Below are 26,518 nucleotides of genomic sequence, written 5' to 3'. Positions count from 1 at the left end.
AGAAACAATTTTTTTTTTCCTCACTGGTGGTTTTACTTAGTGCTTATCACTTATCATGTTCTTAATATGCAGTGAGAATTTATTTCTGGACTCATTCCATTTATTTATTTCCAGTTTAGGGCTATTCCCATGTGATTTTGATTTGCAACATGTGATAGTGTGTTTTCTAATGTTTTGAAGGGCTACTCCTGATATTTTTTGGTATTATACATTTTCAAAACAAATTTCAGTCTTTGAGTTCTTAGAAGCGTGATGGGATATATATGGAAGTTGGGCAAATCTGTATTTTGGTCAAAGAAAGACTGAACTTTCCCATGGTATGGCTTTGTAAGGTTTTCAAGTCTCTCTTCTTGCTTTCCAGCTAATTTTTCTTCTCCCCCCCCCCCAATCTAATTTTGTTGTTTTTCTTTATATATAAGCCTCACCCTATGTCATGCTAATAATGAAAGATTTTTCTGGTTTTGGTTGCTCTCGTGAAGAACTGAGCAGTTAGTTGCCTTGGAATCCATTACTTGTGTTTCATGGATGAGCGATAGTGACTGCTTTGCTGTGAATCATATGTTATGAGCTGATCTTCAGTTTAAAACTTTCCACTGTTGGCAGTACCCTTTGCCAGGCCTGAGTGTGGGGGCTAAAAAGGCCTGTGTGTATACCAAGAGCCTGCACTATGCTACACACACCTGAAGATCTTGGAACATAAAGTGAGCTGGCGGCGTGTCCAGGATTAAGAACAAGAATTTACAAATCCTGATCTGTTCTTGGCTAACTGCAACTAGGGTCTGTCTCAGTCCTGACTGAATATCTGATTCATAAAGTTAGTATGTTTAACCAACGTCACAGAGGGAAGCTTGTGAAATACTCCTTGTTGCAGAAACCAGAGGCCGTGCAACTACCATTTTACCTACTTACCCTATTTACTGTGTCAACTTGGTACCCAACTTTTCTTCCCATAGGGAAAAGCTATCAAAGCCATCTTCGTTTTTTCTCCCCTCCCTCCACCATGGCTTTTACTTCGTGGTGTTCTTGATTTGAGTAGTGGTTTTGCTATTTGCCAACTGCATGGCTCCAGTCTGGATGGAACCTCTGAGCTTCAGTTATGTCTTAAATAGAATGAGAATAGTAGGGGTGCCTGGGTGGCTCAGTGGGTTAAGCCTCTGCCTTCAGCTCAGGTCATGATCCCAGGGTCCTGGGATCGAGCCCCACATCGGGCTCTCTGCTCAGCGGGGAGCCTGCTTCCTCCTCTCTCTCTGACTGCCTCTCTGCCTACTTGTGATCTCTCTCTGTCAAATAAATAAATAAAATCTTAAAAAAAAAAAAAAAGAATGGGAATAGTATCTTCCTCGCAGAGCTATTAGGCAGGTAAATGAGCTAATGAAAATAAGTTTGCTAAAGGGATTGTAGGTTCCTGGATTGGATCATGGAACAGAAAAAGGAACATGAGTGGTAAAGCTGGTGAATCCAAATAAAGTCTGAATTTGGGTTGATAGTAATGTACTGATGTTTATTTTTCAGCTACAACATATGTGCTCACTTTCCCATAATACTGCTCTTTGTGGTATCTTTGCAACTTTTCTGTAAGTCTATAAAGTTATTCCAAAATAAAAACCTTTTGCTTTGTGATTGATAGTGTTACACAAATGTCAGATGGCTTTATTTCAGACTTCTTTCACTAGATTATTAGGTTTATTAAACAAGTATTTTGTGTGTGTGTGTGTGAAGATTTTATTTATTTATTTGACAGACAGAGATCACAAGTAGGCAGAGAAGTAGACAGAGAGAGAGAGGGGGAAGCAGGCTCCCTGCTGAGCAGAGAGCCCGATGTGGGGCTCGATCCCAGGACCCTGGGATCATGACCTGAGCTGAAGGCAGAGGCTTTAACTCACTGAGCCACCCAGGCACCCCTAAACAAGTATTTCTTGAGCAAATATCTGTTGAATGACATTTTGCTAAGGAGCATAGGTAGTGTAAAGAGTTATAAAATAAGGGGGCATGTGGGTGGCTCGGCCAATTGGGCATCTGCCTCTGGCTCAGATCCTGTTCCCAGGGTCCTGGGATCGAGCCCTGCCTTGGGTTCCCTGCTCGGTGGGCAGCCTGATTCTCCCTCTCCTGCTCCCCGTGCTTGTGCTCTCTCTCTGTCAAATAAATGAATAAAAAAAATTTTTTTTAAGATTTTATTCATTTATTTGACAGAGAAAAATCACAAGTAGGCAGAGAGGCAGGCAGAGAGAGAGAGAGAGAGAGAAGCAGGCTTCCCGCTGAGCAAAGAACCCGATGCTGGGCTTGATCCCAAGACCCTGAGATCATGACCTGAGCCGAAGGCAGCGGCTTAACCCACTGAGCCACCCAGGTGCCCCAATGAGTAAAATCTTTAAAAAAATTATAAAATAAGTCTCTGCCCTCTAGTCTTTTTAAAAAAAGAAGCTCAAGACGCTGTCAGCTAAGTAGCAACACAGGAGATGTCACCGGGGCTGTGTGTTGAGTAGTCAAGAGCACAGGGGTTGTGGGATCCACAGAGAGGATCAGTCTGGCTTAAGTAGTGAAGAGGGCTCCAGGGAGTGGGGCTCAAGTGAGAAAGAGGTGTAGACAAGAACACAGGAGACAGAGAGTGGAAGTAGTGAAAAACAAAGGAAACAAATTTGCTCTTGTTTCCAAGAAGGGTGCAGTCTTTGCAGGGAGCTAAGTTGTATATATCACACGATTAGGATTAATAGAAAACATGTAAAATACAGCAGTTCTCTAAATCATGACTAAATTGTAACTCCTTGTCTTTGTCAGTCCAGTTTTTTTCTCTACTTGAAGCCCCACCATGGCCTGATTATGGTGCTCTGTCCTTGGCTTACTGGTTTAACCAGTAACTTAATCGTCTGCAGAGTCAGAAGCCGTGATGGGCTGGATTTACCGCTGAGTTTCTTTGAAGCTCTCATGTTCTAAGACACACACATAAACTTTTTGAGCATAGAAGAATACAAGCACGGACACAGAAAGTTTGTCAGTGCAAGGATATTCGGCTCTCACACTTTATTTCCAAATCAAAGTGTAGCACAGAGCTCCAAAACAGATGAGTGCCTGTGGTGAATCAAGGGCTCTGGGTTAGGTCTGTGAACGGATGCAGTCCTGGTGGGAACCCTTCGAACTAGATTTATATCTGCAAGTGTGGCCTGATCCAAATAGCGTTGATTGGAGGGTCTTTACCATTGGTATGTTGTGGAAAATGGGGCTTGGCTTTTGTTCTTTTTATGTCAATAATTTCATTATAATTATTTTCAATAGGTAATATATGTACATTCTGAGAATTTTATTTATTTTAATTTTTAAAAGATTTTATTTATTTATTTGACAGAGAGAGAATACAAGCAGGCAGAGGGAGAGCAGCAGGCAGAGGGAGAGGGAGAAGCAGGCTTCCCAAAGAGTGGGGAGCCTGATGCGGGGCTTGACCCCAGAACCCTGGGATCACAACCTGACACTTAACAGACTAAGCCACCCAGGCGCCCCCATCTTGAGAATTTTAAAAGTATAAGAACTCAGACAGTGTAAAGAAAGTCTCCTTCCTGTTCCGGTCCTCTCGCCCCCAGTTTCCTCCCCAGAGGCAGTCACTGTTGTGTTTCTTATGATTCTTTCAAAGATACTCTTTGACTATACAGGCATATGCACATCTATTTGAAAGCACACACATACATACACACGCTAGCACAATATATATGCTGTTCTGCTCTTTCCCACTTAATAATTATCTTAGAAATTTTTGCATAGATTTTTGAAGAAAACGTGAAGAACTTTGCCACTTTACTCCCTTTGCCATTTTACTAACCCCAACCAGATACGGGGACAATTTTCGTATCAAAAATAATAATAAAAAAAAATAACCACAATGGATTGAAATATTTTAAATAAGTTTAAATCCAAGAGCTTATGATGATTTTTACATAAAACAAAATTTCATTTTTCATTTTTGGAGGATGGAAGGAAATCAATTCATTATTTTGAAAATTGGTAAATAAAAAGAAAGACCCAAGCATTTCTCCTGCCTTTTCTTTGCAAGCTGAACCTCAAGGTAGCCAAATAATTGACGGGAGAAAGTTTCTCCTATGGGCGTGGTAGGATTAGAATATGGCTGTTTTGCAATCCCCAACCAATTTATGGATTTAGGCAATAATCATCAGTGGGTGCTGACATTGCAAAAGGGTGACAGCCAGCTGTGATGTGCCTCCTGATGGAAGTATGCAACTCCCTGTGTGTCACCAACATTGAATATATAACAGCAAAAAGAATATTACAATAAAACCCAGCTCTAAATATTACTGGTTCATGGCTATTTTAATTTCATCTATAGGCCCACCACCTCTGTTCTACACCCACCCCCCACCCCCCCACCTCCCTCTTACTGCATCTGTTCTATTTTTTAAGTTTTATTATTTTTTTAAAGATTTTATTTATTTGTCAGAGAGAGAGAGAGGGAGAGCACAAGCAGGGGGAGCAGCAGGCAAAGGGAGAAGAGGCTCCCCGTTGAGCAGGGAGCCCCAAATGGGACTTGATCCCAGAACCCTAGGATCATGACCTGAGCCAAAGGCAGACACTTAACCAACTGAGCCACCCAGGCACCCCCTTTTACTGCATTTAAATTTTCGATATTGCCAACTGTTCTCCACAGAGGTTCTAATAATTTCTACTCCTGCCAACCGTATGTGAAAATGCCAGTTTTTCATATACTCTTACCAGTGGGTTGTTTTTTTTTTTTAATTTACCAGATTAATTTTTTTAAAGGGGGGATGGGGCAGGGGGAGAGGGAGAGAATCTTAAGCAGGCTCCACACCCAGGCAGAGACTGATGCGGGGCTCCATCTCACAGCCCTGAGATCATTACCCAAGCTGAAATCAAGAGTCGGATATCCGCTTCACTGCCTGAGCCATCCAGGCACCCCTTAGATTGCGTGCCTCATAATTGAGATTGAGCATCTTTTAATATGTTCAGGGGTAATTTGTATTTTTTTTACTCTGAAGTGCCTGTGCATATTTTTGGTCTTTTTCTTACTGATTTGTAGAGATACTTCTCATATCAAAGGAATTAGCCATTAGTCCGTAGTATGAGTTGGCAATAGTTTTTCCCAGTTTGTTGTTTTTCTTTGATTTTGATTTTGTTTGTGATTTTTTTTTTTTGCCATTAAAAAAAAACAACCCCTTAATATAGTTGAATTCATTCATCTTTTATGTCTTCTAGATTTTGGGTGATACTTCAAAAAGTCTTTTCCACTTTGAGATAAAAATATTCTCCTGTGTTTTCTTTAGTTTCTTTTTAGCTTCATTTCTTATGTCAAAATTTTTGATTCATCTGGAATTTATTTTCATGTCCTGGATAAGGTAGGGCTATAACTCATCTTTTCCTCAGTGTACTACCCAGTTGTCACAGCGCTGTCCACTGAATGATCTCTTTGCTACAGTCATTTAAAATGCCGCCTTTGTCATATACTGAATTCCTATGTGTGTTTAATTCTGTTTCTGAACTTCCTGTTTATTTCATCAACATCTGCTTATTCTTCTGTTAACACCACATTCTTTTAATTGTTATAGCTTTATGATGTGTTACTACTTTAGAGAACTCTTCTCCCTCCCACACACATTCACACAGCACTCTTCTTCAGAATTTTCATGGCTGTTCTTCTGTATTTAGTTTTTTTTTTTTAAAGATTTTATTTATTTATTTGTCAGAGAGAGAGAGTGAGTGAGTACAGACAGAGGCAGAGGGAGAAGCAGGCTTCCCGCCGAGCAAGGAGCCCGATGCGGGACTCGGTCCCAGGACCCCGGGATCATGACCTGAGCCGAAGGCAGCCGCTCAACCAACTGAGCCACCCAGGCATCCCAGCTTTTTTTTTTTTTTTTAATAATTTTTTCCTAAACATTTTATGTATTTTAAGGAGAGAGAGCGAGAACGAGTATGAGCAGGGAGAGGGGCAGAAGGGGAGGGAGAAGGACAAGCAGATTCTGCGCTTAGCACACAGCCCGACGCAGGGCTTCGTCCCGCCACCTGGAGATCATGGCCTGAGCTGAAATTACCAGTCAGAGGCTTAACCTCCTGAGCCATCCAGGCACCCCTAGTTTTTCTTGTAACTTTTAGAATGAACTTATTTGGTTCTCAAAAATGTCATGATGATTTTTGTATTGGAGTCGAGTAAAATTTATAGATTTGCCTGAAGAGAGTTGCCAATCTGTTGTGTCTCACCAACTCAGCTGAGCTAGAATAGGGATAGAAGTACGAAGTCTCGCATCTGTGTGGGGGAAACACCAGTTGCGTAAGATGGCGTCACTTATTAAACAACTAATTTAGTTGATGTGCCAGACAGTGTTTCATACACTGGGGAGAAAGCAAATGAATGGATCACAGGTCGTCCCTAGGCTCTTTTCCATTTCTGAAGAGCGGGTGGCATCACATCGTGTGAAGAAATTTTGGTTCCAGCTGGCCCCCAGTCTCAGGTAAGCCAGTAGGATCCTGTCTTGACTTCAGTTGTTACCGTCTTGGGTTGCTTTAAAGGATGTTCACGGAGGGAGAAGGAGAGCATCGTTAGTGAGGAGTTTAGACTCTGGAGGCAGGCAGTAGGGGTGAGAATTAGGTGCCTCTCAACCTCAGCAGTTTATCTGACCTCTTTGAGCCTTAGTTTCCACAAATGTAAAATGGGATATTCATTGTACCTAATGTGTGGGGTTGTGTGTGAGGCTTACATGAGGTAATGCAAAATGCTTTGCACTTTGCCTGGCATACACTGGTGTTGTGTACACGTTAACTACTACCACATAGATTGGAAGTCTGACTCTGCTGATCTGGTGGTGTCTGATATATTATTTTCAGTTCCTGCTGTCATTATTGAGGAGAGGCAGTAGGAGAAGATACCAAAAGAGAGCAGCCTGGTGGTAAGAAGGGAAGGGTCTAGTAACATTAAAGAAAGAGCAGGCCTTCTTACCAGAAAAAAGAAGGTGAATGAGAAACAGGGTGGCCACGTACTTACACTGTATTGGGTGGGGGGTGGGGGGCCCACTCTAAGCCCCGCCCCCGAGGACCAGCCAGTAAAATTCTGCTTCACATAAGAAAAAACTTGCTGGCAGGACATCTGCTCAATGATGGGATGGTAGCGAATTCCTTGTCAGAGGCGTTTAAGAAGAGTCTAGATAGTACATTTGTTACATTTGAAACTGCAAAAAGAATTTCTGAATTAGGAAGATGAGGCTAAATCACATCTAAGGGGTTTTCCTACAGAATTCTAGTATAAATGTGCACATATGCAATCACACATGTGGAAAATTCTCTGCGTATGGCTTAGCCATTTTCAAAGAATTCTTCGAAAACCTCGTTGGAACCTTTTTTGAATAAGAAGCTATTGCATTGTCTTGGGGTCCTTGTGAACATGAATGATCATAAAAGAGATAAAGAAGTGAGAAATAAGGAGACTGAGAACAGGCTTATTTGACTTCTTCCTCTTTGTCTACCGTTATTTGGCAGACAAGTCCCTCATCTTTGATGCTCTTCTTTTTCATCTATAGTATTAATCTTTGTTCCATGCTTTGAGCACGAGACTTTAAAAGAACAAGCACATGGTTGGAAGTTTTTTGCTTCTTAGAGTATAGAGAGCTTTTTGAAGGAAGGTGCTATTTGTGCCTGGCAGACAAATGGCAAGTTCAAAGAAATGTGACCCTGCAGATGTGGCCTTGGCCTTGCTTCATTTAGCACCAACATACCTCCCTATTACCCTCCTTCCTGCTCCTCTTTTATTGTAATACATGTAATCAGAACACTTTAGAAAAATGTAATACAGGTATACAAAAGAGGTAACATTAGATATATTTATTTCAGATCCATTTCCCACTTGTTGGGGGTAGGGTGCGGGGGTGGAGAACAGGAGCAGGCCATTACTGACTTGCTGTCATTTCCAAAGTTATGTTTTATAAAACTTATCGCCGTTGCCAGATACATGCGTGGTAACATCGTAGGTACTGTGTTACCACTTTAAGGGAAAAATCTAGTGAATGTGAACACGAGTCTGAGTTGTTCTCTCCAGTACGATTTCTCTGTTTTCAGTGAACGACGAACCCACTGCAGCCACTGATCCTGAAGAACCCTCTGTTGTTGGTGTGACATCGTCGCCTGCTGCGGTGTCGAGTGTGACCCCGAACCCCACCCCAGTGTCTCTCCCTGCTTCGGCCACCCCAGCAGAAGGAGAGGAACCCAGCACTTCAGGCACCCAGCAGCTCCCGGTGGCTGCCCAGGCCCTTGATGCTCTGCCCGCCGGGTGAGTAGCCTTTTGGCCCACAGCAGCGCTTCCCCCTCTCAAATCTCAGGCTCCTTTGCCAGGACAGAAACAACATGGTTATTTATTACCTAGTGGCTTGTAGTCTCTGGGGAGGCTGCCATGCACAAGTGAGGGAGGTGTGGAAGAACTGCTTATTCTACAGAAATTCTGAAAAGAATCTAAATCATCTGGGGCAGAATCAATGCTACCTTATACCATGACTTGAAATGAATGGCTTGACTTAAAGAGTCAAGGAACAAGGAGCTCATTTTGCCTTCCTTCGTCTTTGGAGGGTGTTCATTGAGATCCTGCTGAGAAAGCTGCTTTTCTCTCCTGAATTTTATCTTAACAATCTCTGGAGGACATCAGGCTCTGAATATTATTGTATAAACGTCCTGTAATACACTGGGGCTGATGCTAACAACACGGACTACTCGTTTTCTGGCCATCCTTTAGTTCAGAGTTAAATCTGATGGTAAAGACCTTGGATGATAAGAAGGTGACCCCATTAAGCCAAAAGGAAGTTCAAATTTGGCTATATAGTCGATAGAGATTAAAAGCGTGGACCCTGGAATCAAACCGATCTGGCTTCTAGTCTCCACTGGATCCGATGTGTCCTTGCTCAAATGCTTCACCAGCTCTGCAAGGGGGAGTTAATAATCATACGTGTCTGTCTAGGAAGTGAAAGGCAGAACATGGTGGATGTTCCACCTGGTGAGTGATATTTTTGAATCGACTATGAGAGAACGGTGAAGAAAGGGAATGGTTCTGAACTGGGGAATGAAGTCTTATCTCGGCAACCGCCAATCATTGTCAGAGCCAGTCCTGTTGTGGTCCTCAAATCCATCCTGGTTATCAGTTTGGTACCAGGGAAACCAGTGTCTTTATCACCCTAGTCCCTGGTCTGGCTGACGGCTGTGGTGGTGACGTGTGGGTGGCTCCCCTGAACCCTGGTAGTTCAAAAAGGAAAAGGGAAGGGTGCACAGTCTCTTGCTTTATGTATAATATGCTCCATCTTCTTAAGCCTCTTTCGAAAACCAGCTTGTTAGAAACAAAAATAGTAAATCCGAAGGCAAATGTGATTTTTACCACGTACATATCACACCCTTAGCATTTGGCCCGCTAGCTAACATATATCTTACTGAAGTATGATGAATAAATGACAGGTATTGCAAGCAGTTCCTAATCCCTCAGACCCGGAGAGATGGGACATTGAGAGGTGGCTCTGAAAAGTTTTTGTGGAGTTCTTGATTTTGTGAAAACATTAATAACCAATTGCTGGTGTCCAGCCCTTTCCTGCAGAGATTTATGTTTTCTCTTGTATGTGGTGAAGAATACTAGAAAGATCTTTGTTTGGTTTATAATTTTAGATCTGTATGCTGTAATTTGGGGGAAACAGAGCAAAATCATTTGGGCAGAAAGGAGAGAAAATGGCTGCCTGTGTCCCCTGTGAGCTGTTTGTTTTCTTTCCGCTGAGCAAATGCCTGGAAGGCCGGCTTCGCTCCTGTGTCAGTCACAGGCAATTAGGGCTAATGGCTCAACATGTCTTTATGTAGGGTGTGTGTGAGGGTTACTGTTCTCTGGGATTGGGCTCTTCCTGTTTCCAGGCAGCTGGAAAACTCCAGGCCCTGAAAACACTCTTTATTCTAAGTTTGGCAGATGGAGCAGCCCAGGGAAGCCGATTCCCCACCCCCATCCTTGCCAGAGGCCGAAACACTTTGCCGAGGTAGAGTTTGAACTGTATCTTTTCCTTAGAGCATTTAGAATGTGGCGAGATCCGTGTGCGGGTCTGGGGAGGCCACCGCCCACTCTAACATGGGTACGATGGTGTTGAGACCCAGTTTTCCATCTTAAGGTGCCCATCCCTAAGACAGCGGGAGCTTAGTACTCTGCAGGCTGGTTCCGGGCCTGGAGATTGGAAATCACCACCAGAACTGCTGAGTGCCGGGCATGAGGATGGCATGCTTTTGCTGTGCTGCTCTGTGATGGCAAGTTGGAGAAGACATGGTTCCTGCAGTGACCTCTGCAACTCAGAGACCTACCGTCACCACACCAGCTTATTTACAAGTTCAGGAGATCTGATCAGGATGGGTTGGTTATTCCTTTATTCCTGGCACTTTGGCTTTATGAGTAAGGAGACCAATTTTCATCTTTTTTAAAAAAACTCTGAGCATGACATTTGACACTTAGAATGCTGTCCTGCCTGCCCATTGTCCTTAGGCGTAAATTCTCAAATCCTTCGTAAGGCCTAAGAAGCCCCACATGGTATGACCCCACCTACCCCCTCAGGCCTTCCATGGAAGGCTCTGCTCGGCTCTCTGAGCTCTAGCCTTAATGGCTTAGGCTAGTTGGACTGATGGAGCACCCTTTCCCTGGACTTTGGACATTCCACCATGCAGGTCACTCTTTCCAAAAACTTCCTTACCATTTTTTCCATCAATCAACCAGCACTTCCCCTGGGCCTCTTTCCTTGATCTGTGGTAGACGAGGTCAAGCTGCTCTGTCTACTGTAACTCTTCTCACATGTGTATTTGCTTGTTTCGCATCTGTCTGCCCCACTGGGCTGTAAACGTCAGGGTGACAGGGAGCCTGACACGAAGTAGGCCCCCCAGACATATTTGTCATGAGTAAATTTAAGTGCCATCTTTTTTTTTTTTTTTCCCTCCACCTGGATGAATGTGTTCTGCTTCTTTGGTACCTCAACTATGACAGGAATATTGCATTTTCCTTCCCAGAGGCCAGAGCGGAAGGCTGTCATCCACTGGGTTGCCCGGCTTTGGGTTCAGGTATGCTACTCTCACAGGTTAGGGGACACTCTTCGCCACTCATGAGGAGTCCTTGTGCACTGGGAGATCCCAGGACCGTGTCTCCTCTTGGCCAAGTCATTTCTGAGCCACACGACATTGCTTTATCGAGGCATCTAGCCAGCTGTCTCTTCCCAACTTGATCTTCTTGAACCCTTCAGTCTCCTCTACTGAGCGATTGTCCAAGGTCCACTTGGGAATCCCGAGGGCCTGTCTCCCTGGTGGCTGCATTGCCTTTCTGAATTTGCAGCATTTGCAGCTCTGATCTTGAAGAGTTTACACGCGCCTGTCTGTATGGTTTAAGGACCGAAGGTACGGAAGGCTGGGCTGCATGAGTCCACAGAGCACCCCTCGGCCCCTTTCTCTCTCCCTGTCTCCAAACCCTCCGGCTTTCTGTACTTTTAAATTTAATTAGGCTGAAGGAAGCCAAGTGGAAGGGTGAGGCGTTTTCAGGTTGCAAACGTTCATTAAAGAAGGGGGTGCCAGGAAGGCCCAGGAGACGTGAGATAGTGGTCCCAGGCAGCGGGGAGCAAGGCCACTTTGCCCGGCTGGCCCCGCATCTGTTTTTTATCAGCAGCGAGCCCACTTTGGGAACCAAGTGCTCATTAACAGACCGTGTGTACATGGCTTAGATAAACTCCAAGTGCGTCCTGGGCTGTGCAGCTCCCTCAGTCCCTCACACACAGAGGCACATTATTTGACTCTGGCAGCCTGCGCTCTGCTGTGGTTTCTTACATAAGGGAGGCCGTTGTGTTTGGACTGCCGACTTACCTCAGCACTGCCATTTCACACCATCCTTTTTCTCCCGCAGTCATTGGCTGGCCTGTCTGTTTCCTGCCTCAAAGTAGAATTAATTGAGGAGGGGTGTTTTCTAGATCTTTCGGCTCTGCCATCTCCGCTACCCCCACACCCATTCATGGACGTCCAGAGGCCCTTTGCCCCAGGTGCTCCTTGAAACACTATCAAGGATGACAGTCTCGTACGAGCTCTTGGATGTTTTGTTTGTGGAGAGCTTTCAGAGACGTTGGAATTTGGAGCTTCTCCGCTAAGTTATAAACCAGCCGCTGCCATTGCATTTCATTCCAAACTCATTTTTGGCACTAGCCAAAGCTCCTTACCCAGGGAGTTAGAAAATGGTCCTTCTTACACTGTCTGTGAAGAACCAATCCTTTTTTTGTTTTTGTTTTTTCTCTTTTCTGTTTTTATTTTCCTGTTTTCAGTCTGTTAGGAATCCCTGCTTTTGTTCTCTGCTTCTCCACTGATCACATTACTTAGATGTGGCCATGCCAAATTGGTACAAAAGTTTCTAAATGCTTAGAAACTTCTGTAGTTTTCTGGTCGCTAAACAGTAACCGTTTGGGCCATGGACCATGCTTTGAGTGCCGCCAGATTAAAGGATTATACTGGGAGACTCTGTGCCTTCTTCTTGAATATGGTTTAGTTCTTGGCCGTGCAAGGACTATTACACACTTAGGTAATGCTGAATATCGGCACATGCTTCTGGCTTCCTCCTCCTCATCTCAGAGTGAAACCTTATTTCCAAAGATTCTTGTGTTGTCCGAGGCTGGTCCATGAGACATTCTCACATTACTGTATGTGTGTGTAATTATGTGTAATTACAAATGTCCATTCTTACTACACTTTCTTGAGAGCTCCTCAAGAGCAGAGATAATTGTGTCCATTTTCGTATCCACCAGCACCTAGCATAGTACCCGGCTTAGAGGGAGATGGGATGAGAAGTATTTGATAATGACTAGATAAATGATTTCACATTCTCAGTAGCATTTAAAATTAAAAAAAGATTCTTTTTAAGTAGAAAAAGAAAATGGAGAAGAAGAACAGCAGTAACAAGCCAATGCCCAGATTTAACCATTGGTGCTTTCCAGATTGTATATATTTTTTCCTGACCATTAGTGACCGCTAGCATGTGTTCAGTGTTTACATTGTGTAGGGGAATGCTAAGTTTTGCCCATGGATTATTTGGTGCAGTCTTAACAACACTGTGTGGGGTAGCTGCTTTTATCCTCATTTTACAAATGAGGAAACCTTAAGCAATTTGCCCAGGACCACGCATATACAGACACATACACGTAAACACACATCTACTAAAATTTAATCATCTTATAGCATGTGCTTTTAAAATTTATATTTTTATTGTAACATATTGTAAGCATGCAGTTAAGCATGGAGAGTAATATGAAACATACCTGTGGGCTCATCACCCAGCTATATCAGACTTTAGAGTTATGTTATGTTTGCTGCAGGCTTCCCCTTTCTTTAACCTCTTGACGAAGACATTACAAATCCAGTAGAAAGTTCTGTGAACCTCTTCCCATTTCCGTTCTCTATATACAGAACTACATGGAATTGGCATATTCATTTAAACTGCTATAAGGTATTCTATTGTATGAATAGGTAAATTTTATTTATAAATCAAATTTATATATATTTACTATATTTATATGTCATGTAAATATAAAATATAAAAACATATAAATGTAAATTTAAACACATATTTTAATAAACATTTATATTTGATAATTTATTTTTATATCTAATTTATACCTTCCATTTGTATACCTAATAATATAACAGCTAAGTAAATGTTTATATATTTTATATTTATACTGTTATCTCCTCACAATTATAAACATGCTACAGTGAAATTTTTCTGTGCATATCTTTTCTGTATTATCTTTTTTTTTTTTTAAGATTTTATTTATTTATTAGAGAGAGAGTGCACGGGGCTTTGAGGGGAAAGGGGCAAGGGAGAGGGAGAGAGAATCCTCAGGTAGATTCCCCACTGGACGTGGACTGTGAGATGCAGGGCTGGATCCCAGGACTTTTAAGATTGTGACGTGAGATGAAACCGAGAGTCAGATGCCTAACTGACTGAGCCATCCAGGTGTTCCTGCATGTCTGTTTCTTTAAGGCATGTGCTGGAGCTGGAATGTTATTGTAAGGGTTGAAGATCTTCAGTTTTAGTAGATACTATCAAATTGCTCACCAGTACTCACACTCCCACGAGCATGCATAAGCATTCCTGCTAAAACTTAATATTGTGGGTAGCCTGGGTTGCTCAGTCGGTTAAGTGTCTGCCTTTGGCTCAGGTCGTGGTCCTACGGTCCCAACCCTGCATCGGGCTCCCTGCTCATGGAGAGCCTCCTTCTCCTTCTCCTTCTGCTGCTGCTCCCCCTGCTTGTGCCCTCTCTGTTTCTGTCAAACAAATAGATAAGTAATCTTAAAAACAACAACAACAACAACAAAAAATATTGTGAGGTTTTTTTTCTTTTTGGCCAGTTTGATGGGTGGACGCTTTGTGGTTTTAATTAGAATTTCCTTTATTACCACTGAGATTGAACCTCTTTTACATGTTTTTATTGGTTCTTTGATTTCCTATTTTGTGAGTTGCCTCTTCGTATCTTTTTGTCCATTTTTCTATTTGGCTATTTTTCTTTTTCTCTCTAATCTGTAGTGTTTCTTTATATATGCTGGATACTAGTTGCTTTTTAATTCTGTGCATTGCAGACATTTTCTTCCAGCATGTGGTTCATCTTTTCACTTTTCAATGTTGCCTTTCATTGTGCAGGAGTTCAAAATTTAAAGCAGCCTTGTTTGTTAAGCTTCGTGTGCTGTTTGTGTCTTGTCTAAAATTCCTCCTTACGCTGACGTAAAAATTTTACTCACATACACTCTCCACATTTTGTTGATTCTGATACACTTGTTATTTCACATTTAAACTTGAAAATCAAGATGTAATTTATAAGCTTTAATTAGCAGCATTTTTTTCTTTCCTAGTAATATGTTAAATCATATAATTGATGGCATTTTAGATTTAATGAAAAATAGTATATTAACACAATTTTTAAATAAAATTTTGATTAAATTATATGTGTTATTTGTTAACTTGCTTTTTCCACCCAATATATGTAACTAGCTGGACAAGTCTATATTATCTATCATGTTATTTTCAATGAGTGTTATACCCATTAGAGAAATGACATAATTTGTTGTACTAATCCTCCATTTTGGGAGCATTTAGGTTGTTTCCAGGTTTTGTGTAACATGCTGTAACCTACTGTGACAGATATACTTACAGCTAAATCATTGACACGTAATTATTTCCACAGTATACATCCTAGAAGAAGAGCTGCTGAGTTATGAGATATTCACATAGGAAAGGTTTTTGACCAAGCTGCCAAATTGCCCTTTTCAAAGAGTATACCCATTTTTGCTCCCACCAACTCTTTTTTTTTTCCAGTGACTATTCCTCTGCATTGCCAAATTTATCTGCAAAATCTGTTATCAGCAAAAATGTTTCACTTTAAAAAAAATTTTTTTTTAATGTACACCATCTTCAGAAATTGTCTTGCCTCTGCGTGAGAGCATACATTTTAATATTGTCATCCTTCCCGGAGGATTGTCAAGCTCCTGGAGGAGCTTTGGAGACTTGTCCAGTGCAAAGAAATTGGATGGTTGAAGGGGAAGAAAAACAGATTTAATTCAGAAGCCTTGATTGCTACTAAACATTGCCATTCTCTGCTTAAAGGGTATGAAGTGCTGGTTGCTGATGGTTTTTTAAGAAGGGGTTAGTGTGCTTAGATTGAAAGGGAAGCTCAGTATCCCAAGAAAGTTTGCTGAGGGAAGACCGAGTTTACAAAGGATCTACTGAAGCCATGAAAACGGTGAGCAGATTTGTTCCCTTGCACCTAGATTTCTGGCTCATAAAAGTCTAAAAACGTCCCTAACAGAAGAAATAAATCTTATGGTTCACCCAGGAAGTGGCTGAAGCTTGGGGATTAGGAGTTGGTTCAGAGTCGTTTATTAGAGGAGCATAAAATAAGAAACTATGAGTTCTGTGGGGTTTGGGCCTATGCAGAGCTGAACTTCCACCCTGGCCGCTTTAAGAATACTTGAATACTTTGTGTCTTTTTCTGAAGTTGAGTTTCTTTCTAAGTAGCCAGCAAGACATCTTTTCTTTGGGGCATGTAAGGGTTCGGGCCTGACTTTGTTTTGTAACAGAGTGTATTTTGAATGAGAGTCAACTTTATTAATGCCCAGTGCCTGTATTAGTCATAATGTGTAAATTAATAAATAATAAAAGGTAATTAAGATCGAATTTTTTGAGCATGTTGATAGGTAAATCTGTGAGGGCCTTTTATTTTATTTATTTTTTATTTTTAGAAAGATTTTATTTATTTATTTGACAGAGAAAAGCACAAATACGGGGAGCGGCAGGCAGAGGGAGAGGGAGAAGCAGACTCCCCGCTGAGCAGGGCTTTGGGATCATGACCCGAGCCCAAGGCAGAGGCCTAACCAGCTGAGCCCCCCAGGCATCCCTGTGAGGTCCTTTTAAAGAGAACATCTCTGATACTAACCCGAACTCCTTGCCTGGCTTTCAGCCCTTCTCAACTTAATCCGACTCTCGGTGAAAATGTGATTCTGCCCAAACATAGGGAAATCTGACCAGGTGGCATGTTAATCAGGGTTGGTTGAGTGGCAGAATAATCAAGAATTCCCTAAAGACCTTTCAGGAACCCTTCCATAAGAAATGTAGTTTGGGGACCAGACAATTTCCTTTCAGTTTGTACAGGAGAGAAATGACTGGGTGTCATCCTGACAATGGGATTTTTTTACCCTTTTAAGATGGTGATGCGGGGGGTGGGATGGGGGGGTGGCACGCGTGTTAGGGCATGGGCACGGAAGACACAGAACTGAATAAAAGGCATGGGAACAAAGGTAATTTAAGTTTAAAAAAATTACCTACGATTAATTGAAATTGGAGACTACTTTTTAAGTGCCTTGGAATACAAAGACCCTGTGTAGTTCGTGGTCGAACTGAATGTTACTCGTTGAAGGCCAAGGAGCAATGTGTTGGGAAGGCACCTGAATCAAGCTTGATGCTTTGAACACTGTTTCTGAGAGCATCAAAGGAAGCTATTCAGTGGGAGAGGATATGACCATGTGACCAGGATGCAGTATTGAGACCCATGGGTAGTGTGATTGAAAAGCCTTTTTATCTCAGTGTGAAGAAGATGCTTATAAGGGACAGAAACCTAACCCCTGACAGGGATGTGCTGATGAAAGGTCGCTGCCAGTATCACTTTCTTGGCATGGGGAGACCAAACCAAGACAGTCGGAAGGCTTAATCTATGTGGGTCAGCAGCTACTGAGGAGACAGGAGAATCGGGAGGCTCTTTTGATTGTTGCTAGAATTGACCGACTGTGCTGCAGTGAATGAAGGGAAGAGGTTTGTGTGAATTCTGAGGAGCCGTGCAGGTAAGGGAGGAGTCGAGAGTTCTCTAAGAAAAGCAGTTGGGCCAGGTCATGGATCAGGGAGGACCCACATGGACATTTAATCTGAGCAGGAGTCCAATTTTAAAAGGAAAAAAATGTAGATATCAAAAAAGGTAATGCAAGAAAGGTCTTGTTCCTCTCGTAACTATTCTTCCAGTTAGGCCAATTGAGAGGGTTCACAGAAGGACATGGAGATTTGCTGGACAATAACAGCTCATGAAAGAGAGACTTTCATTTCCAGGATCAGCTGGGATCAAAGATGGGATGGACAGATCTTATCCGGGCTTGGAAAGAGCTGCGGTAACTCTTGAATATAAGCGAAGAGGACTTCACACCGATTTTCTTTCTGCCAGCGTGTGGGAAGACCACGGTGTCAATTAAATGCATAGACTTCATGGAATTTTAAGTATTATCCCATCTTCAAATTAAAATAAGAGCCAGAGTATAACAAAACCAAGTTTTCTCTTCGCCTGAAATAAATTGTAAAAGTAGAGACTATTTATAAGATGAAAGTTGTAACAAAAGAATTTTTGGAATAAAGAAAAATGTGTGTTTGGCACCTTTTATCTGCAATTGCTACAACAAATGTCTTCTTTAAAAGGTGCGGCCTTACCCACATATTATGGATGGGTTTCCAGACAGTGACTGCAAAATGAGCAGACTCGTTTTGTTGGTAGTTTTGTGGCAGAAATTGCGAAGGAAGGGAAGGAGCTGGCTAACTTCTCAGGGAACACTGAGGGGTTCTCAGCCACCTAAGCCTTCCCGGGAGCAAATGTTACGAAAGAGTGGTTTGTTGCCGTTTCCTCGAGCAGCTTCCATATCTCAGTACTTAACCCGTAAGCCAAGCATCTTTCTCAAGACTGTCTCATTTCCGAATTCAGATGAATAAAGAGGGTATCAGATTTGCTGCTCTATTACCGGGCAGACGGGAGGACTTTGAGGGTCTGGTGTGAAGCCACAGTACATTAGCCTGGCTTTTTGCTGAGAGGTCCTCACAAGAAGGGTTCTTCATAGATGGAACACCAGCCTCTCGAGCTGGAAATATTTGTTACTCTCTTGTCTTTGATTCAGAAGGACATCTAGAAGGAGAAGATCTTTAACTTTTTACCCAGTGTGCATTTTCTTCTGGTCACTTTTGGCAGAATATCTGCCCTTTTAATAAAACAGTGAAGTGTAAGGATCTTTCTGCAGTGGGAGGAATTAGGGTCCCGGGATCAAGTCACCCATATCTGCTTTAACCAGTACCTCGAGCAAGAATACCCAGGAGAGAAGACGTTCTCGAGCAGTGTTAACAGTGTAGGTAGCACTCTGGTCCTCCAGCCAGTAGTTGGTCTCTTTTGAGAGGTGGGATTGTGGAACCAGTGGACTTCACTGTACCCAGGGCTAACCCTCCCAGTGGTGTGGAATGTGTGCAGCCTTTTCCGGCAGATCATTTTGGAGCAGAGGGTTGTAATTCAGATGGAGCCTAGAGATGAACGTGGTGGAGCCGCTGCAATCACTCCACAGCTGTCTTGATTCTGCAGGGCCCCCTACCTGGACTCCGGTAGGGGGTTGAGATGGGGTTTGGGAAGGCACCTGTTTGTTTTCTGGGTAATAGGTTCCCTATAAATTCCAGTCAACCTTCCTTTTCCTCATTTCTTCCTTTCAGCATGTTGTGGTGAAACTCACTGGCTGGGGAGTCAGCTGGGTTGGAAGGACACATGAGAGTCACCTGGCTTTTCTGATCCTCAGTTTCGCCCATGGTGGTGGCATTTCTCACCTTAAAGGGTGGAGGCAAGGACTGCTTGGGTAGAACATGAGCCCACGGTAACTCATCATAGATGCTCGGAGGGTGATGTGCCTCCCCCTTCTTTTCCTTTTCTTCAAAGCCTCATGTATATCTGTATCTGAACCAGCCTCTGAGGTGTTGATCAGTGCAGGCTGCTGATCAGACATTTTGGTTTAAATGAGAAACAGTATGGAATAAAGCTAATGTCCATTGGAATAGCCACACCAGGCTTAGTCATAGAAGTTAGGACATGTATTTCGGTATGCGGTCTGCTCTGCTATTATGTACCTGTTTCTAAAAATCACCATGAAGTGCAAAAAAAAAAAAAAAAAAGGCAATAAAAACTATAGGGCTTACAGGAAAAGAATGAGTTAAGGGTATAACCCTCCAAAAGGTATCAGTGACAGGGGCACCTGGGTGGCTCAGTTGGTTAAGCATCTGCCTTCAGCTCATGATCTCAGGGTCCTGGGATCGAGCCCCACATCAGCAGGGAGTCTGCTTCTCTCTCTCCCTTTGTGATCTCTCTCACTCTCTTATATAAATAAATAAAGTCTTTTTAAAAATGTGTCATTGACACACATGAAAAACAGGAAACTAATAATGGTGGTAGCAGAGTTTTACACATGTTAAATGGTTGAGGTACGTAACACTATAATAAGTGTGTTTTCCATGAAAAGACCTGAAGTGTACTTGTGGAAGCGGGTGTCTGAAGAGTATGAGCCTGTGAGTGTTGCAAAGTGGTGCAAAAAAGGGCCGTCGGAAATCAGACGGGAGTTGTGACGCCAGATGTGGATGAGTATGGCGTATGGCATGTAGTAAACCGAGGCAGCTGGTAGATGCATATGGGCTCTGTGTATTCCTACGTGGCTGGGTTCAGCTGGGGGAAGTCATCTGAGTGCATTTCGTGTTTCGAAAAGGAAAAGTTGTTCATAAGCAAACACAAAATTCACATTATGCTCACATTGTTCCCTCATGTATCAATCATGCTGGGATAGATTTATGTTTTCAAAACAAGCGTTTCAGCAGAACTGACTGTACTAATAACTTCCTGGAAAAGGTCACCTTCTAGGCAGTACCTACAAGTAGAAGTGAATGAAATCAATGTAAAACATAAAGGCTGAGGGGACCATTAACATCCTTTATAAAGCGGTGATCATTTAATAAACATAAAAATTTGCATCCTTTATTTATGGATTACTGTGTTCTGAGTAAGTGGAATTATTGTCAGACTGTGTTGAGTGTGACAATAATAGGAGTGTAGGGGTGAGTACACTTGGCTGTATTTTGTAGTGGTTTTGCTTGTAGATTATTTCTTTGGATCATCTGCTACCTTGTTGTTCTTTCATTAGCACAGAATGGCCACTGTCGGCACCCCTATCTCATCATTACACATAGGCACATGAGAAGAGAAGTCAATAAATAACGTGAGGAGAGCAGTCAGTAAATGACAGTATGTGGTGTGTCTTGATTCACCCTGATCTCTTTAAAGACCCTCTGTTTTTTAAAGATTTATTTATTTGACAGGCAGAGATCACAAGTAGGCAGAGAGGCAGGCAGAGAGAAAAGAGGAAGCAGGTTCCCTGCTGAGCAGAGAGCCGGATGCGAGGCTCAATCCCAGGACCCTGGGATCATGACCTGAGCCCAAAGCAGAGGCTTTAACCCACTGAGCCACCCAGGCGCCCCTGAATCTTATATTTTAAAAAGAAATGTGATCATAAATATATTTGATGCTAGGAGAATAGGGATAGTCCTATAATTTGTGGCTTTAAAAGGTAGTGTTGGCTTCAAAGATTGAGGGTCCCTAGATAAACTTTTTGTGAGGTCTGTGAAGCCCAGACATGGCATACAAATTTTTGTTGGTAAGTGTACTTTGGAAGGAAATTGTCCTTGGCTTTCATCCCATTCCTACAGGGATCTGTGATCCTGAAATGGCCATGAAACACTGATTTAGAAAAGTCCATAGAATGTAGATTTACATGGGTCATTTAGGAGAAACTAGAGTGACCTATGGCATATGCTAGTACATTGACTTCATTAAGGGAAGGTTTTGTTCTCAAGAAGTACTCCTGGGTGCCACCGTCAGTGACAGAATGGACGTGGTTTGACCGCTGGGCTGATCTCATATGTCTTTATCCTCTTAAAGTTGCCACATCAGTAGTGAAGGACTCCTTCTCAAACAAGGGCTTATGCTTTTCAACTGTGTATCTCATGCTTCCTTTCACTTTATTTTTCAGATGGGAACAGCGAGAACTGCCTAATGGGCGCGTCTATTATGTTGACCATAATACCAAAACCACCACCTGGGAGCGGCCTCTTCCTCCAGGGTAAGGCTTGGGCTGGCAAGCCCTGAGACTCTAGAACTGGCACCAAGAATGACCGGCTGGCTTCTCTACCATCACTGCCATAGCCATCTCTTTAGTTCCCACTATTCTCTGCTCCTTTCCCTCCTTTTTCCCCCTTCCATTGTCATCTTCTACATTCTTTCCCCTCTTTATTTTCCCTTTTCTCCACATTCGTTGTGTAGGCCATGACTTATGGCCATGAGCTTTAGTAAATGGTACTCAGAACTACTATGGCTCTTTGGTCCTGGAGGTAGGAGGGCTAGGAATCCTGCCTCTTGGGCCATTGGTATCCTGATGTCCTCAGTTATTTCACCTACAGAGGTACCCTATCAGGGCCAGGTTTTCAGTCTCTTTCTGCAGAGATAGCAAAGAACGGGGACCTTTTTCCCTGGTCACTTGATTGCTTTTCCTATTCACTTAATTCTCTCATTTCTTAGGACATCCTAAGATTTATAGAGCATCTCCGGGGGAAAAGGGGCATGAGGAAGCCAAGATAGAGAGGGTGTTGGTGCATTTCATAGCATCCTGTCCCCATTCGGCCCCTGAAGGGTGCTTCTCATTCAGCTGGGCTTTGTGAGAATGCAGCTAAGTTCTCTAAAACCAGAGGATGAGTGAGGCTTCCAAGTGAGGGAAGACTGTCCAAGTTCAAGGAGAAGGGGTTTGGTTCCCAGCTTGCCAGGGACAGAAAGTTCTTTCCACATGTGCCTTTTGGTCCTGAGAGCATTCAAAAGAGAACGTATTCTGCTCTCAGGAGAGAATTCCCTCCCAGTAAAGCAGTCACGAAGGGCTCCTGCAGAACATATGAACACCTCCCCACCAACCTTGTAGAGGGAGAGGATATCAGAGGTGGGGAATATTAGGAAAACCCTTATCCTCTGGTTCAGCCGTCAGGTATGTGCCAGGCAAATACCACCTCACCTTCTGGTCCTACCGATTTCCATGGATGGGCTGTTTTTGGTTTCGGTTTTCCAGTAGAATACTGTGTTTTCCTTTTTTTTCCCTTAACCTTTTGGAAATGAAACTATAATCTGTCATCATTGGTCCTCATTCTGTTTTCTACTTTAAGTCCAGAATATTTATTTACATATTTTTTTATTTACATATTTAACCAAAGGAAAATATTGACTTCTTAGAAAAAGGTCAAACTTATTACTTTGGAAATTATTGGAAATTTTCATATTATGATGGATAGTTTCATATACACACTAAATAGAGAGAATCCCTACATACTTACTGCTTGGCTTCAGTAATTATTCAAATCATGGCCAGTCTTGTTTCATCTGTACTAGAGGTTGACAAGCTATGAACCTGTGGACAAAATCCGACCTCTACCTGTCTTTGTAAATAAAGTTTTATTGGACAGACACACTCATTTGTTTATATGTATAATCTGTGGTTGTCAGAGTTGAGTAATTGCGACCTAGACTGTATAGCCTGCCAAGCCTAAAATATTCACGTTACAGCCCTTTATAGAAAAAAATTTGCCAACTCCTGATCTGTAATCCTCACCCGGCCCTCTCCCCCTTTCTTAGATCGTTTTGAGGCAAACCCCAGGCATCATATAATTTTAACCATATTTTGGTATGTATTTCTAAAAAATGTTCTCTTATTAAAAACAAAACCACTGTATTGTTAACAGTATGCCTTTGCTGTCATTGAATACCCAGTCAGTAGTCAAATTTCTCCAGTGTCTTGCAAATTAATCATTGATTTTTAACAGGATACATTTCATACTTTTACTTTTTGTGTTGACAGCCCATATATTTAAAAGCAGCATTTTTTCTGAAACCAATAATACATTATATGTTAATTAACTGAGTTAAAATAATTAAAAAATATAAAAGCAGCCTTAACTCTAGAAGTGTTCTGGTTGCTTCCTCTTACCCCCTCTGGTCTATAAGTTATGTAGGCCTTGATTTCATGAACATTTGGATGGAATCTAAATGAAGATATTTAATGGTGTTTTCTAAGAATGGCTAAGGTGGGACACTAGAGCCAGTTTTCTTTTAAAAATTTTTTTAAAGATTTTATTTATGTGACACAGAGAGCCACACAGTGAGAGAGGGAACACAGCAGGGGGAGCGAGAGAGGGAGAAGCAGGCTTCCCACTGAGCAGGGAGCCCGATGTGGGGTTCATTCTCAGGACCCTGGGATCAGGGCCTGAGCCGAAGGCAGATGCTTAATGACTGAGCCACCCAGGCACCCCTAGCCTGTTAGTTCTTACTGAGTTTTAGTCACATACCTCTGAGCCCCTGGCAGGTACTTCTGCACTGTAACAGGGAGAGAGAACAGAGTGCTTCAGCTCTCATTGCTCACTAATGGAAGAAGTTCCACCCCAGGGGAGTATTACCATGCACACAGCACACTTGAAACTACAGATGGAGCCATTATCTCAGCAGACATAATCACCCAGGAGTGAGATTGAGCCAAAGGATTCACTTTATCATGGCCACCGCCTTCTGTCAGAGCCAGGGAATGCTTGTATGAGAAATGGTAATTTTTAAAAAAAGACTTTATTTATTTATTTGAGAGAAAGACAGAAAGCATGCTTGAGTGCACTAGCAGGGGGAGGGGAAAAGGGAGAGGGAGAATCAGACTCCCCCCTGCGCAGGGAGCCTAGTGATGATGTGGAGCCCAGTCCTGGGATCCCGAGACCATGACCTGAGCTGAAGGCAGATGCTTAACCGACTGAGCCATCCAGGTGCCCTCAAATGGACATTTTTAAAATCTAGGACCAAGAAGTATTGGATGTAAAGAGGAAGTGAAGATGAATGCAGTCATTTGCTCTTAGGTGGTGCTCAGACCAGAGGGGAGCAGGGAGAGGAGTCTCCGTAGAGCGTGGTGTAGGGGAGTCCTCTTAGAGGGAGATGGCTCAGACTCATCTTGTAGGAAATGCTGGAGGTGGACTTCAGTGACAAGAGGAAGTTGATCCAGGTTGGGGAAGAGTGTGAATGTAAAAGATGTCTGTAGGGAATGATTCATGGAACAGTTTTGCTGTAGTGGAAGGTGTATGTGAAACAAAGGTGCTCAGAGTGTGTCTAGCAAGGTACCTGGGTGCAGCGGACACGCCTGCTGGAAGTGGAGAGGGTAAAGGGCGGACTGGACCTCCCCCCATTGCTCTGTTTGTCAGTCTTTGTAAGATTTCACCCGGAATCAGGGTAAGCTTATGCTGCTTGGAAGTTTGAAATTCACCAGTGCTGAGGAATTTCAGTTAAACATGTGGATTGAACATGTGTTTATTTCTATTCCTTTCTCAAAACTCCCTAAAATGGCAATAAAAGTATAAGGATAAAGGAATGGAAGAGGAGAAGCAGCATATGGGAGATGGTAATCAAAGTTTAGTTGCTGATAGATAAATGGCAGAGCTGAGAAAGCTGAAACCCAAGTTTGCAGTGTGTGTATCCCCCAGGAAGCCAGCCAGTTTGCAACTAGGAGCCCTGGAAAGCCTCAACAGTCAGACATTTGGGTGGGGTGTGTGTGTGTGTGTGTATATAATGAGACTTAAAAACCCTGAAGTTAAGTCAAAAATATGTGCAGGGAGCAGTTAGACTTTCTCAAGTTGTCACCCATCACTTGCATCCTGTTGTCCCATGCATGTGTGCACATGTGTACGCCTCTCACACATGCACACGCAGCCATCTTGTGGGATACAGCCGTAGCGGAAGGCAGAGATGAACTCAGACAAAAAGGGATTAAGTGAGGATACTGTCCCCAAGTTAAAGATTGGAGTTTTTTGCTGGCTAAAGTGACCAGTCTAAGGGAAGAAAACTATAGATCGTGCTGTTCGGGGGTCTTTTAGCCAAAGAGCGGGGTAAAGCCACTGGTCAGCCTGCCATACCCTGGATACCCAGAGCGTCCATTCAGCATTTTAGTGACTCACTTTTCAGTGTGAAAGAATAGCATGGAACCAGCAGACAAAGAAAGGGGGCCTTGGTGAAAACAATGTGGAAAATAGAACCAAATTATAATTCATATCCTCAAAAGTTTGGGAGGAAATATGGCATCTCTACAAGAACAGGAGACCGTAAAAGGGACCATGCAGGAAACAAGACCTTTTATTTTTATTTTTAAAAAAGATTTTATTTATTTATTTGTCAGAGAGAGAGAGAGAGCACAAGCAATGGTAGGGACAGGCAGATTGAGAAGCAGGCTCCTCATTGAGCAGGGAGCCCGATGTGGGGCTCAATCCCAGAACCCTGGGGTCATGACCTGAGCTGAAGGCAGGCACTTAACCAGTGGAGCCACCCAGGTGTCCGAAGAAGACCTTTTTTTTTTTTTTTTTAAGATTTTATTTATTTATTTGACGGACAGAGATCAGAGGTAGGCAGAGAGGCAGCCAGAGAGAGAGGAAGGGAAGCAGGCTCCCTGCTGAGCAGAGAGCCTGTTGCGGGGCTCGATCCTAGGACCCTGGGATCATGACCTGAGCCGAAGGCAGAGGCTTTAACCCACTGAGCCACCTAGGCGCCCCGAAGAAGACCTTTTAAAAATTAATAAATAGTTGACTGTTGAACAGCCTAGGGACTAGGACAGTTGGCACCCTGCACAGTTGAAAATATGGATATAACTTCGACTCCCCCAAGACTTAACTATTAATAGCTTACTGTTGACCAAAAATCTCACAATGGTTAACAAATATTTTGTATGTTATATGTATTATATGCTATAATCTTACAATAAAGTAATGTAGGGAAAAGAAAATGTTAAGAAAATCATAAGGAAGAAAAAATGCATTTTTAGTACTATAGTGTATTTATTGAAAAAAATCCATGTGTAAACAGACCCCCACAGTTCAAACCCTTGCTGATCAAGGGTCAACTACATATAACAGCAGAAATAAAAATTACAGGATTGAAAGATAATGTTGGAGATAAGAAAATTAGAGGATGAGTCTAGGAGCTTCAACATCATTCATGTATAGTTCTAGCAAGAACTAGAAATAGAGGATAGGAAATTATCAAAGAAAGAATGAAGGGATTTTGCTGGAATTGAGAGGTAAGGTATTCAAATTGAAAGGGCCTACCAAATGCCCAACCCA

General features: G+C 42.6%; 1 protein-coding gene across 2 annotated transcripts in view; it reads left to right on the top strand.

The window, feature by feature from the left end:
* Nucleotides 1-26,518, top strand: part of WWP2 (WW domain containing E3 ubiquitin protein ligase 2) — a 145,268-nt gene that overhangs the window by 95,206 nt on the left and 23,544 nt on the right. For both annotated transcript variants that reach the window (XM_080829651.1, XM_080829650.1), the window contains 2 exons: nt 8,062-8,272; nt 21,376-21,465. In XM_080829651.1, coding sequence (XP_080685777.1) covers nt 8,062-8,272; nt 21,376-21,465 — 301 coding nt within the window. The remainder of the gene's footprint in view (nt 1-8,061; nt 8,273-21,375; nt 21,466-26,518) is intronic.

This window comes from Martes martes, assembly GCF_963455335.1.
Source record: "Martes martes genome assembly, chromosome: 17".
Classification (NCBI taxonomy): domain Eukaryota; kingdom Metazoa; phylum Chordata; class Mammalia; order Carnivora; family Mustelidae; genus Martes; species Martes martes.
This window is presented reverse-complemented; position numbering and strand designations above follow the sequence as displayed.